General features: G+C 56.4%; 1 protein-coding gene across 6 annotated transcripts in view; it reads left to right on the top strand.

Annotated features, from left to right (window-relative positions):
- Window positions 1-7,959: 7,959 nt before the first annotated feature.
- MXRA7 (matrix remodeling associated 7) overlaps window positions 7,960-14,342 on the top strand; it is a 30,066-nt gene continuing 23,683 nt past the window's right edge. For 2 of the 6 annotated variants that reach the window (XR_003529529.1, XM_027654435.1), the window contains exon 1: window positions 7,962-8,533. Coding sequence is in view for 5 of the 6 variants with exons in the window: in XM_027654435.1 (XP_027510236.1) it covers window positions 8,051-8,533 (483 nt within the window). In the remaining variant the exon portion in view is untranslated. Of the gene's footprint in view, window positions 8,534-14,342 lie in introns of all 6 variants that reach the window. The other 4 variants (XM_027654431.1, XM_027654433.1, XM_027654432.1 and 1 more) reach the window with 4 other exon arrangements.

The raw sequence follows: 14,342 nt of genomic DNA, 5'->3' as shown, positions 1-14,342 counted from the left end.
GAGCTGTCCCCTGCCTGCTGTGGTGGCTGGGCAGCACCTCAGTGAGATGCAGTTGCTTTTGGCATGTGTGATTCAGTTCTGCAGTCTTAAAGTCTTACATCTGTGTGAACACCTGAGCCCTGTGCTGGGAAAGCCACACGTCTGCCTCTGGAAGCACAGTGGGAAGATGAGTGCAGAGCATTCTTCCACGCCTGTGAACTCTTCCATGGTGTGAAATAACTCAACTTCAGATGAATCCTGTGTTGGTCTGACACCCCTCACAGAAAAGCAGCATTTGCAATGGACTGCAAGACACTGTGATACCAGCAACACTCTCCTGAGTGCTCCACAGGGCGCTTCCTGCCATGAAACAGTATTTGTTCAGGCTACCTGGGAATCAGGACTCTGGGATCTCCAGTTCTTCCACTTACGGCTTTTGTCTCGGCCGAGTTGGTGAGATTCTGCCTTTGAGCAGTGAGGAAAATCCCTACCTCACAGGGGTGTTGTGAGGCTGAACTGTAATTACTGTGTGAGATGCTTTGAAGTCATCCACCCACAAAAAGTGTTCCATTCATCCCGAGCAACCTGAGACTTCCGAGCCTTTACAGTTGTTCAGCTCTTCTGGCCACGTGGTGTTCTGTGGTGGCCCTTCCAGAATTGCTGGTGGCACATAAACTGTAGCAGAACAAGGCTTTTTGTTTTCACCAGGGTTGAACTGTTGCTGTTTCATGGCCTGCTCTAAACAGCAGGTCCTGCTAGAGCAGGATTTGTTTTTAAATAGGACTAGATTAAATTCTCTCTCATCAGGGAGTCAGCCTCGCTGACCTTACAGGAAGGGGGTGAGCTGGTGCTTCCCAGGCCCTCATTCCAGGCTGGATAAGTGAGGAACAAAGCTAAAAACTGTGCTCCCTTTGTGCCTAGCTCCGTGCTTGTGGGAGGCTGACTGGGGACAGTGGGGTTTGTGCTCTCACTTCTCCAGGCTTGTGCTTCTTGGGGCATCCATGTCTGTTGTTCCAAACCCTCTGCTTTTATATCCTGTAGAGCCCCTGGATGCAGCTGGTCCAGCACCCAGACCCCGTGGGCCCCTCATTTCCTTGAGCCCTAGAGCAGCTCTGCCTCAGTGCCCTGGGCCTCAGGAGGCTGCCCTGCCCCTGGGGATGGGCTGGGAGCCTTGGGCTGGGTTTGGACTGTGACCTTCATCCTGCCTGCTCTGGGAAAGGTGGAGGGATTTGGGAGCTCTGGCCATGCTGTTGGGACTGGTGACCAACACAGGCTGTGACAGTTCAGGAGGAAACAAACACACACTCTGTCAGACCCACAGATGTGAACAAGAGGCTCCAGTCCGGGCACCTGTTCCCTGCACAAGTGCTGTGGGAGCAGGTGACGCTGAGGAAGCACTGGCAGACCTTCCTCCCCTTTCCAGCTCGTGCACTGGCTCCAGTTTGTCTTCTCAGTTACATTAAACCTCTCCAAGTGCTTAGAAGAAAGACAGCAACCTCTTTCATAATTAACCCCCACCCTTCTCCTCCCTGAATCCCCAGCCATCGTGGGGTGGGAAGCAAGGCTGTTGGCTTAATCCAGTCTGAAATGCCTGTGTGGGCTCATGTACCAGGAAGTTTTTGGCATCCCCCTTGCAAAGGGGGGGAAGGAAAGTGTTACCCATTCGTGTGACAGTCCCACTGTCAGCTCCAAGCTCCAGCCCTCCCTTTAGCTGCTTTTATCACCCATCCAGCAGAGCTGGGATACTTGTCTTGTTCGGATGATTGTGGTTTTGCTTTTTATTTTAAATAAAATCAATTATTTTGCATTATCCTGTCAACTAGTCACTTCTTTTCATATCATGAAAGTTACCAGATTGTACCACCTGCTCTTTGCCCCTGCCCTGCTCTCCCAGGTCTGTATAACAAGATGCTTTTGTGTTGTATTTCTGGTGCCACCTCACACTGGCAATAGGGGGATTCATGTTCCAGGTGTTGTGTGTTGATTTTGGAGGGCCACCAAGTTGATAAGAGGGATGGAGCACTTCCATGAGGAAAGGGTGAGAGAATTGGGATTGTTCAACCTGGAGAAGAGAAGCTTGAGGGTGACCTAAATGCAGACTTCCAGTACCTGAAGGGAGCTATTTACAAGGGCCTGGAGTGACAGGACGAGGGAGAATGGCTTCAAACAAAGAGAGTAGGTTTAGATTAGATATTAGGATGAAATTCATGACTGTGAGGGTGGTGAGGCCCTGCTGCACATTGCCCAGAGAAGCTGTGGCTGCCCCATCCCTGGAAGTGTTCAAGATCAGGTTGGATGGGGCTCTGAGCAACCTGGGATAGTGGAAGGTGCTCCTGCCCATGGCAAGGGTTTGGAATGAGATGGTCTTCACGGTCTCTTCCAACCCAAACCATTCCATGATTCTATGGTTCTATATAAGCCACACAGTGCAGGGAGGCTCTGGAAGGGCTGCACTCCAAGCAGAGCTGACTGACTCCCTCCCCATCCCTGGGGCTTGGGGGCAGAGCTGCCTCCGAGGGTGCTCCTTGTGCACCAAAGCTGCCTCAACAAACCTGGCTGTGAGGTGGAACAAGGATTGGGAAAGTGGAAAATCTTGTATATATTTTGTCAGTGAGATCTGTTGAAGCTGGTAACTGTAGGTAAATCAGCTGGAACAGAGTGTGGGACAGCAGCCTGGAGGCTTTTGAAATATTTATAGCAATACATTGTAGAATGAAACACCTCAAAGAGTAAATGGCTTTGTGGCAGCAGACAGGCAGTTCGCTCATTTCCGCATAATTTAAACCTCTCTCCTCCCCTTCCCAAACACTGCTGGAAACATTCTTCTTGTTTACTGTCACCTATAAAACCAGGTTTTTTTCTCCCTTCACAGCTCTCTCTGCATGCCCTGCTCACCTCCCCTGCAAAATGCTTTTATAACCGATCCCTCCTGCTTTCCAGTCCTGAGAGAGGCAATTTTGGGTGCTTCAAGGTAATCCTGTTGTTCTTCCTAATTTGCAGGTGCTGCTGGTACCTCCTTCAGTGCCTCTATTGGCCTTGCAATCAGGCCTTGCAAGAATTATTTTTATTCCTCTTCATTTATCTGCACATCTTTCTTATTGTGACAGTTGCAACCTCATTTCAACAAGGAGGACAACATACTGATATTTACTGCTGGAGAGCTGACAGTGCAGGGTTGGATTGTTGATGCTGCACCTTGCCAATGTTCTTGCTCCTTTCCTCCAGTTTGATGAACAAGTAAATAACTCCTGCTTTTTCTTCTGTGGCAGTTGGAGAGCAAGTCACAGACAGGGCTGTGTTCCTACTGGAGTGTCAGGCACAGCACTAAGCAGCTGCATGTTTAAGGCTGGGGTTGAACTAACATTTGTGGCATGTTTTTTTTCTTCAAGGCACACAAAGGCTCCTCTGTGGTGCTGCACCCCCTCTGGTTCTGGAGCAGTGTGATTCAAGGCAGGTAGAGCTGATTGGGAATCTGTTCAGAGGGAAATAATCATTCCATGTGACTCCTGGTCTGAGACTCGGTGGCTCCCACCTGTGTGTTGCCTCTGAGTGCTCTGGTTGAACAGAAGGACCTGGAGCTGGGGGCTGCCACTGCAGCAAATCTGTGCATCCTGCCTGGAGGAGGAGGAGGAGGAGGAGGAGGGTCAGGGCAGCTGGAGCAGCAGCAGCTGGTCCCGCCGTGTCCCACTGTGCCCCAGCTGTGCTGACAGGGAAAGGCGTACCAGGGCTGGAGGAGAATTTTGGAATTGCTTTTGTGATGCAGCACTGCCTTGTTTAGACCCAAGGCTGTGTCATCTCTCAGCTGTTCCACTGCAGCTGGGGCTGGAATGGCTGCCAGTATCCAGGAGCTTTTGGTTCACTGTCGGGAATATTGGTTTGTATCAACTTGCTGTCAAGGGCAAGGCCAGTTGTACAGCTGGTTCAAAACTTTGAAGACCCTCAACAACAACGACTTGGACCCTGCCCTGGCTCAGGGACTAGGCTGGAAAATGAGTGTTAACATGATGGAAGAGCTGTACTGGGTGACCTAGAAGAGGGGTTAGTGACAGAAGCTGAGGGGGAAAGTCTAGAAAGCACTCACAGGAGAGCTCTTGGGTAGGATCATTCCATTTGGTGGGAGCTATTCCCACCTCTGTGCTGGCTTGAAGCTCCTGGTGAGCTGAGCTGTGCCACTCCTGGATTGAACCTGAGCACCCCTGCAGCTCCAGAGCCAGCACAGCCGGGTGTCAAAAGGCAAAGGAGCAGCCAGGCAGGTGGGTGAGTGATCTGTGTCAGCTGCAGAACAGTGAGTACAGGGGCATTTCCTGGGATAGCATCTCATTTCTGGCATCAGCACTGAGAGGGCTGTGTTCTTGGCAAGGAAAAAGTGGTATCAGTGACTGGGAGCATGACTGGGGCTTGTGGAAATAATCTGAGTTTTGGACCAGTTATAAGACTGGTCTGTGCTCAAGCTTTATGTGAGGGAAAATGGGTTCTTGGAGGATCTTGGAGAACACAGAATCGTGTCTTTCCACACTGGAAACCAACATGTATCTGTCCACCCCACTACACAGGATCACGAAGAGACATGCTTGGGTTACAGCTGGGGTGGAGAGAGCCCATACCGGGCTGGTATTGGAGCCCGGTGACTTCCTTGCTTTGGGTGGGAGGGACGCAGAGCACCTCGGAACAAGGCGTGCCTGTGCAGCTCACAGGCTGCCGGAGACTGAGAACGTGTAGCTGGTAAGTCAGGTCTTTGCCGTGCCTCGGAAGGCTCTCCCGGCCGTTCCGCACGTTATCCCCGGATCCCGGGAGCGGTGCCTGGGAGCCAGCGCAGCTCAGCCCCTCTCGCAGGCAGATTTGCAGCGCAGCGCTGGCCGGGGATGTTTCCCGGAGCAGTTGTCACCGCAGCTCTTCTGAATCCCCCTTTGTTGGTAAAGCTCTTCAGCTGCTCCCAGCCCTCGGCTCCCACGGCTGTGGCCTGGAGCTGGGCCCTGTGAAAGCCGCTTCTGTGCGGGGTCGGGGCTCTCGGGGACCATTCCCAGCCATTCCCAGCCCGGCCGGAGCTCTCGGGGACCGTCCCCGGCCCGGCGGGCGCTGCAGGGCGGTTCTCCTCCCAAGAGAGGGCAGCGTGCTCATGCTGCTGCCCCGCTCCGGGTTCAGCCCCACCCTGGAACGGGGATAGGGATGGGGTGGGAGTGCTGTGTCCAAGGGATCGCCCTCCCCGAGCCCCCCTTTGCCAGCAGACTCCCTGCTGGTCTCTTCCAGAGCCGGCGGGCAGGACCAGGGCAGAGATCCCTGGCTGGGAGCCTGCCTGGCTGACCTGGAATGTGAATCCATCCCCTCCTGTCCCGGAGCGTGCGGGAGGCATTAATCGTGCCTTGTAAGTTGATAGGGGAACCCTACGGATACCTCTGTGCCTCCCACTGGGAGCCCTGGCCACAGACCAGGCCAAGTTTACTCCACCCAGTTCCCTCTGGAGAGCCATGGAGCAGCCAAGTCGGCATCACACGGGATCTGCTGAGCCCAGTTTCTGCCCGGGGGATCATCCCTGTCAGGTCACATTCTGCAGGACAGTCAAGCTCTCACTCCAGGTCTGGATGTTGCTGATCCTGTCACCTCGTTACTGCATGAGGTTGGCTCTGTCAGAGCAGCTGTTCTGGCAGATGTGTCCTTGCTGCTCTCAAGACCAGGAGTGTTGTTTTTCAGAGACATCCAAACCCTGCAGTTCTCACAGCTCCTGTGAGTGCAGCAGGTTCCAGCAACTTGATAGTGCATCGCTGCAGGTCCAGAAGCCACTAACGAGCATTTCTGAGGCTCCTGCTGGTTCCCCTGTCAGGGATCCTGACCTGAGGAGAAGATGTAGCAGCTCTTATTTTAAGGCAGTGATAAATCCTGCTTGGGAGGGTGCTTGATGAAGTGCCCCGTGCTCCGTGCTGGGTTAATGCAAGCCACATGCTGCTGCATTCCTGAGCGGGCAAACACCCTCCAACAGACTTCCAACCAAGAGCCATGGAAAATTTGTACTGCCAGGGAGAAAGAACAGGAGGTGTCCTCGATGTTGACAGTAATTGAGGGCACTGTGACAGCTGGAAATCTGTGCATCAGCGTGTAAGGCCAAAACACCTCCCAAGTCACCCTACCAGCAGCTCACAGTGGCCAGTTTCTGTCAGTCTCACTCAAAATCTCTCTTTGTGCTCAAAACTGACAGTCCACATGAACACAGGAGCAAGGACCTGCTCCTTGGAGTTTCCCCACCCTGGTTCCATCTCTAGCCACAAGCAATTTCCAGGGCTCAGGGGAAGCCTCCTAAAGCAAGTGATGCACTGGACTTGGGATGGTGCCTTCATGGCTGCTGGGATTTGGACAAGCAGGGAGAAGAAGGGACTTAATATACATCAAAAACCCTGCTGAACCAAACAGTGCCGTGATGCTGCCAATCTCTGGGTGTTTTGGCCGAGCTCTGGAGCAGCTCTGATGATCAGGACCCAGGAAATGCAAAGCTCTGCGGGACAAGGGGAGATAAGTACCGTGGCTGGTTGTTACTAAGAATATAATTATCCATACGCAAACGATTGCCTGCCTGATAGGATTACCAATAAAGACAAACACAGGCAGGATCATGGCTTCACTTCCTTCCTCCCACCCCGGGGATTTAATCCCATCTTTGTTTCTGCTTTGTCTATAGCCAGTCAATAAAAAACTCCGCTTCACTTCTGGCGATATCTTCAAAGTTTTTTTCCCTGGAGGAAGCTTTGGGGGCGAATTCCCATGTCTGCTCTCCTTGCACGCAGCTGGGAGAAAGCTCCGTGCTGGTTTTACCCTGGCAGGAATAGCTTAGGCCTTCTAATTTCAGCCTGCTTTGTAAAAGGTTGGCTAATCCTCCCAGCAGTCTCAAGAGGCAGGAAATCCTGGGTGGTAGAGTCTGGAAGGACCTGACAACCCCTTGGCCAGTCTCCTTGCCAGCCTGTGGTAGGTTTTGGGCACATCCCGAATTTTGAGCCTCCTGTTTTCCAGATCCCCCAGCAGCAAGGTGCTGGGGGGGAGGCTCTGGCAGCCCAGCTGCTCTCAGCACCCACTTACCTGGTGGGTGTGACAGCAGTTTATGGCACAGATGAACCACCGATACCATTGCAGCTCCTGGGGAAGGTGGTGCCATGCTCTAAAGCTTGGCATGGTTGTGCTGCCAGATGCTCCTCACCCAGGGGAGTCAGGACAGCCTTCCTGGCCCTGCCAGCCCCTCCAGTACCCAGCCAAGGGCTAACAAGGTGCAAATGGCCATTAAACAGTGTCCGGAGGCCAGCTGACACCCCAGCCTGTCAGAGCTCACCAAGCTGTGGGTGCCTGCCTGCCCCAGGGAGCATCTCAGGAGACAGACACCTTCCCAGTCAATGGTTATGAAGGGGACCCATTAATGAGTGGCAGGACAAGAGGAAATGTCCTCAGGTTGTGCCAGGGGAGGTTTAGGTTGGATATTAGGAACAAATTCTTCACCGAAAGGGGTCAGGCATTGGAACAGGCTGCCCAGGGCAGTGGTGGAGTCACCATCCCTGGTAGTGTTCAAAAACGTGTGGATGTGGCACTTGGGGACATGGTTTAGTGGTGAACGTGGCAGTGCTGAGGTAATGGCTGGACAGGGTGATCTCAGAGGTCTTTTCCAACCCAAATCATTCTAGGATTTCACCATACAAGAGTCTGACGACCGATCTGGGAATGATTTTGTGAATGTAGGGCAGTGTTTAATGAAAGATCCCCGTGTCCCAAGCTGGACACTCGCACCAGGCAGAGCCGAGCTTGCCCCTCGAGCCTTCCTCTGCCGGTCCCCCCCCTTCCCAAATCCCATCCCTGGGTGCGGGTGGATGCGGGCGGCGCATCCCCGGCGGGCGGGGATGTCTCTGGCGGGCGGCTCGGTGCGGGAGGTGGGTGCCCGGGCCGGGAGGGCCGGGGGGGCCGGGGCGGTGGGCAGGGCCGGGCGGATGACGCCGGGTAAAGCCGTCCGAGAGCCGGCCCAGCCCCGCCGCCGGCCCAGCGCTGCCCGCGCACCCCCCGCGGCCGCGCAGTCGGGTCGGGCGGGCTCCGGCGGCAGGGCAGGATGGACCTGGCCGTGGACTTGTACCTGGCCGTCCCGCTGCTCTTCACCGTCCTGGCCATCGTCCTCGCCTCCGTCTTCGTGAAGCTGCGGGGAGGCGGCGGCGAGCGGGCGGCGGAGCGGCCCCGGGAGCCCGCGGCGGAGCCCGCCCGGGAGGACGGCCCCGGGGGCGAAGCGGCGGGAGCGGGACCGGGAGAGGGGCCGGAGGACGAGGGGAGCCGGGTGCCGGTGGAGGAGGTCGGGGCGGGCGAGGAGGGGAAGGAGGCGGTCGCCCAGCAGCGGGAGGCGGCGGCGGAGCCGGGCCCCGCGGCCGAGCCCAGCCCCGTGGCGGCCGAGAGCATCCCCCGGCAGCCGCCGGCAGAGCCCCGGCAGGCACCCCCAGAGCCCCGGCAGGCACCCCCAGAGCCCAGGCAGGCGCCCCAAGAGCCCCATCAGCCGCCTCCAGAGCGTCGGCAGCCCGACCACCGAGAGGATGTGGAGAGCAAGGTAAGGCCGGCTCCCCGCGGACCCTCCCCCGAGGTCCCCGCAGCCAATGTCCCCTCCATCCCCTCCCCACCACCCCCGGCGGTGTCCCTTCCCCGTACCTCCGGAGCAACGCGGGAGGGGTTTTCCCTTAGAACAGGAAAGCTCCCGGCAAAACCCGAGTTTTTGTCTTCGGGTGGGGACGAGACAGTTGTCCCCGGGGACGGCAGAGGTTTGGGGAGGAGGTTTCTGGCTCCTTCCCACTCCCGCCCTCCAAGGAATGCTCCTAAAAATAATCAAGATAGTGAAGATTTAAGGGAAGAGAGTGTGAGCATCTACTGCCTGCACATCTAACCCCTGGGTGTCTTTTCCTTCCCCCAGGGGCTTATCCAGGTGCTGGGGAATGTGCGTGTGTTTATTCTTCCTGTCTGCATCCCCTTTCTGTGGGTAACAGCGAACTGTCCCCGTGCCAGCGCCGGGTTCCTTACGCTGTCCCTGGCTGGCTGTCCTTGCCTGCCCCAGGGAAGGGACCGCCCCACTCCCTCCGAGCCCCAGCAGGATGCTGGCCCCAAGGTCTGACCCCTGCCTGAACTGGGGGGGCTGGTGGGGGCAGTGATGCCTATAAACGCACGGTAAATCCTGTTCCAGCACCGGATCTTGTTTAAAAATAAAAGGGCGACCCAGTGTCCGTGGAAAGATCTTGTTCTGCTCTTGCCCAGCTTGGATGGGACTCGGTGACACCCCAAGGTGCCTGAACTCCCTGCCTTGGTGGCTTCCTCCCACGTGGCCCCTTGCCCCAGTGGGGGGAATTGAGTAGTGGGGTGGCTCAGGAATCCAGGAGAGATGCCTTATCCATGTGGCAGCAGCGTGTTTCAGCCGGGGAGCTCAGGCCTGGGGCCCAGGAGCCTCCTGGCTATTATTAGCAGCATTTGTAATCCTCAGCAACTGTATCCAGGCTGCGGGGCAGTGCGCAGACAGCCTTGGAAAGCATCTCCACTGACTCACTGGATGGCCTTGGGCAGGTCCCAGGGGCAGCCCCCCCCTTGCTCTGTACTGTGATGTTCTGCAACACCCAGGGGTGAACCCTGACCCGCTCCTGGGGCTGGGATGTGGCTCTTCCTCCCTGTGCTCCTCCTCTTCTCCACTGGTGGTTTTTGAGCCTTGGAGTTCTCCCTCTCCCCTTCCTGGCATCCCTTGGCCATGGCTACAGCTCTCAAGCAGCCCCCTCCCTCATACTGGTGTCCTGGAAGGCACATCTGTTTCTCTGCCAGGTGATTTATTGGTGCCTTTGAGTACCAGGATCTCTGGAGAGCTCCTTGGCCACCGTTAGCCGGCTGGATCCTGGCTGGGCCAGCTCGGCACCAAAGCTGGCCACCAGCTTGGGCTGCTCTGTGCTCAGTGCAGCACCCATTGGGATGGATGGCTGTATCCAGTGCTGCCAGAGCTCACGGGTTCCTCTGCTGCCTCGCTAGCTCAAGCCTTGGGAATGTTTTCCTCCCCTCTGGCTGCCCTTCAGCCCCGATTGCTTCGACCAGGGACTGCAGCGAAGGTTGTTGCCTTCAGAGAGGGGCTCAGCTCCTTTATCCCCGCTCAGCACAGCTGCAGTAACAGGGTTTAGTGTGGCTGGAAGTGAGTTCTTACTCAAGGCACAGGGAGTCTTGTGTCCTCCAGAAGCCTGGCTGGGCTCTGGGGGATTGGGGGTCTTCTTACTGCCCTCAGCCCCCCTTACAGCAAAGGGGGCACTGGAGCCGAGGAGGGTCCTGGAATAGCCTTGAGAGGTTTCCTCCTGGGAAATGATTACCTCACTGTAGGAGCAAAGCAGGACAAGTCACCCTGGACCTGAGCAGCATCCCTTTGGGAAGGACAGGGAGCAGACGTGTGCAGTCTGGGTGGTGGTAGGGAGCAGTGGGAAGGGGAGGGATGGTTCTCACTGCTGAGTAAGTGTTTGGGAGCTCTGGCCCACGCATGATCTCACAGCTGCCAGGACTGCTGGGTGCAGGCTGGGCCGGGCTGGCTGTCCCACGGGGATGGGTGGCACAGTGGAGGGAGTACGTGGGTTCCAGCAGGCACCACACACGTGTGTGCCCAGCTGCTGATCCAGGGGCCGATCCCGTGGCCAGAGTGGAGGAGACCATCCACAGCTCTGCAGTGTCTCCCTGGGTTTCCTGCTTTTGCTCCCTCAAAGTTGCTTCATCCTCTTCCTCCAGCACTACTCAGGCCCAAGCCCAGCAGGTATTACAGGCAGGGGTGGGACTGGCCCTGGGCAGAGCTGTGAGTGCTTTGCATGCGGCTGCTGATGGAATCGTGCCCTGTCCAACCCATCTTGGCTGGCTGAGGGCTGCGGTCCCCTGATGTGACTCAGCAGATGAGGCTCCCAGACCTTGTGCTGAGGTTGGCTGGGGGCTGCTGCAGGCTCAGGGCTCTTCAGTACATCAGCAAGCAGAGGGCTGCACTCGGCACTTGGAGAGCTTTCTTTCCTTATTTTCTTTCCTTAATTTCATTCCTTGTTTTCTCTCCCTCCTGTTTGCTCAGCACGTACTGTGCCAAGCTGGTTTGGATTCACTGCAGCCATTAACCACTCAACTGAAATGCTGATGGATGAACCTGCTCAGGGAGAGCAGCCTTGGTGTGTTCTAATGACTGGCTGGAGCTGTGCATCCCTCTGCATCCCTCCTTCCCTTCTCCCTGCCAGTGCAAACTGGTATCTGCTGGGGCAGCTGTGTGGCACAGCCTCCCTCCTGCTCCCATCTCCTGCAAGGCTGGTGAAATCAGTGTGGGTTGAAGCTTCCCTGCCCCTCTGTAGTGACCAGACCATTTCAGCATCGTGCCCAGTGCTACAAAGGGAAGCAGTGGCAGAGCAGGGAAAGCAGTCCTTGTTTCCATTAACTGCTGATAGTGGTTCCCCTTGTCTCTGCTGGCTCCCATCACTGAAATAAAGTTAATTAGTCTGTCATTGTCTGTTCTCATCCCCATCCCCAGCTTGTTAACGGATGAGGCAGTGCTGTCAAAGCAATCCCCTAATGAAAAGCTGTTGGGTGGGAACAGCAGCGTCGCTGGAGCTGCAGAGCGTGGTCCTTGTGAGAAACAGTCAGAAACTTCAGTTCTCTAATGAGTAGTTCTGACCTGGAAATGACAGGTGGCAGGGACAAGGCAGGGGTTTCAGTGGTGTTCCAGAGCCACCTCTGGGATGCCATCCTGGCCAGAATGTTCTGGAGCTGAGGAGGGTGAGCAGGCAGTGCCAGGCTCTGCTGGGCACGGCAGCCTGGCTGGTTTGCCAAGGGTTAACAGCAGCTGGGGGCTTCAAACAGAGCAGGGTCAAGTGGGTGACGGTAGGAGAGAGGGGACATGCAAACCCTGCCTGAGCAGGGCAGCTGCAGGGCTGTCACCCAGATAGCAAAGGCACAAAGGCTGTGTCATCTGTCTCTTCTGCCAAGTTCCTGGCACCTTTCCCCTGTGCTCCCCACCTTCCCAATCTATGCCATCCTGGGGGCTCCCAGTGCCCTCTGGGCACACCAGGCAGCACAAACCACCCAGCTCCCAGCAGGAACCCTCTTTACATTTAAAAAATCAGCATCTCCCCCTCTAATGCCTCCTTCCTGCCTTCCCTGTGCTGGAGGGGAGAGGGTGTCTAATTAAGTCTGGCTTTAATTGGCAGCTTCGTAGGCTGTGTCTGCACTGCCAGTGGGCTGGGGCAGGAGCTCCATCGTCCCACAGTGTGCTGGGAAGGGATGTGGCGATGTGCTACCCTTTGTCACAGCCCTAGCAGTGGCACAGCCCCCTGCCAGGGAATTTGAGGCTCCCCAGCCAGACCCTGATTGCTCAGATGTGCTCAGCTCTCACCCAGAGCAGTTTGTGCTGATGACAAATGCATCATCTCTTGCAGTGGCTGGAAATTGGGAAGCAAGACAGGACATGTGTCACCTGCAGGGAGCCTGTGCATGTGTCCTGCCATGGGCTGGAGCATAGGGCTGGTGCTGGGATGTGCTGTGGGGCATTGGGGCACTGGGGCTCTGTGTTGTGTCCCTTACAAGGGTCCAGGTCTGGCTGCTGCCCAGTTCCTGCTGGGCTGGGTACAGCCCTGAGAGTCAGCCTGGAGCTGAGCACTCCTGGAGCAGAGGCCACAAGGACTCTTTGCCTTCTGAAGTGCCCATCCATGTGAACAGCTGCCAGGTCAGCTTTCCAAGCGAGGGCTGGGTTTTCCTGCCCCTGCTCTCAAGGATGCCATCTGGCTGATCTGGGCAGCAAGGATGTCCCAGTGTGTGGTGTTTGCTGGCCAGAGGCCGGAGCAAAGAGGGGAGAGCAGTGGATGAGCTGTCTGGGTGTGATCCTGGGGGAGCCACACCGGGATGTGATGGTGCCTGCAGGGGTGGGTGCTGCTGAGCTGGAACTCCTCACCCCACCATGGGATGTGCCAGTGTTTTCCCCATCAGATCTGGCACTGCCTGACCCCTCTCTGAGGGCTGGGTGGTCCTGGAGCTTTGGCAATGCTCTGTCCACTCCATGGCTTGTCCTTGCCCGTAACCGTGACAGGGGAGCTGGCAGAAGCAGATGCTCCCACTCTTTGGGGGGGGGGTCAGACCTGCAAAGCTCCATCTGCATGTGAGGCACATCCCTGCCAGGCACCCTGGAGCTGGCAGGACCATTGCCAGAGGCTGGAAAACTACTCTTGTTCTGTAGCAGCTGCTTCTCTGGCTGGTAGGAGGATGGAGAGCCCCAGCAGTAGGGTGAAGGGGACATAGCAGCTGCTTTGCTTTGCTAAACTCTGTCCAACATTATTATTTAGTCTTTTTTTAAAGGCTTCTTTCTTCCCCCTTTCTCCTGGCTTCTCTCTTTCTGGCTGCCTCTCTCCTGTCTGCTTTCTTTCTCTCTTGCAATGTCTTGCATCAGGCTTGGAGCAGAAAGTACAGCCATAAATGGCAACACACAAGGCCCGGGAGTTTAATCCAAGATAATTTTCTCTTGTTTTGGAGTCTGGGATCTTCCCTTTTCCTGAAGCTGGAGCGGGGCACTTTGTGGTCCCTGACCTGCACGTAGGTGCCAGGCCTGTCTCTTCAACTAAGGAAAGGGAGAGGGACACACCAGTCCCGTGGCCTCCTCGTGTTTTCTGAGAAGGAAGTGTGTTGCTCAGAGGTGTTTGCACCAGGGATGGAGGAAGTGGGGAGGAAATGGCCAGAAATGAGCTGAAAACCAGATGATGCTGTGATGGGGAGCTTGGCTTCCATCTCCTGTGGGGCTGGGAGAGGGGTTGGTGGTGGCAGAGCCATGAAGGGGGATTTTCGGGATTTGATGCCAAGCTCCTCTATCTGAGCCATCTTTCCCTGGCAGACTCAGCGTAGTCCTGGTCAGTGCTGTCTGTGTCCAGAATGTCCCTGAAGGTTTTGTTCTCACTCTGCTTTTGTCCAAAGCCCCCTCTGACAGACTCAGCTCCGTGTGGGTGTCTCGCTCGTGGCCATGAGCTAAAGGGCAAAAGCACGTTTGTGATGATCCAACAAATGCTTCGGCTCTGCAGCCAAGAGCTGCCAAAGGCCGAGGCAGATGGATCACTGCCTTGTTATTTAAGGTAGATGACTTGCTGGATTTTAACCTCGGGCTTTTCAGAGCCCCTGGCAAGCCGTGCAGAGGTGTGACTCAGGGCGAGCGGGCACGGGATGTGCTGTGGAGTGGGCTGGGTCCATCCTGCCCGCAAGCAGGAGCAGGCAGGGAGCGTTCCCAGCCCCGGGGCCGCGCAGCTGCCGCCGATCGCGTCCCCTCGCCGGTGCCGGCGGCAATGAGATCTTTGTTTGCCGCAGCAGCTGGACCGGGCGGCCCGTGTCAAGCCTCCTCCAGATGCTCC

The sequence above is a fragment of the Corapipo altera genome, unplaced genomic scaffold, assembly GCF_003945725.1.
Source record: "Corapipo altera isolate COAL_440 unplaced genomic scaffold, ASM394572v1 343, whole genome shotgun sequence".
Lineage (NCBI taxonomy): Eukaryota > Metazoa > Chordata > Aves > Passeriformes > Pipridae > Corapipo > Corapipo altera.
This window is presented reverse-complemented; position numbering and strand designations above follow the sequence as displayed.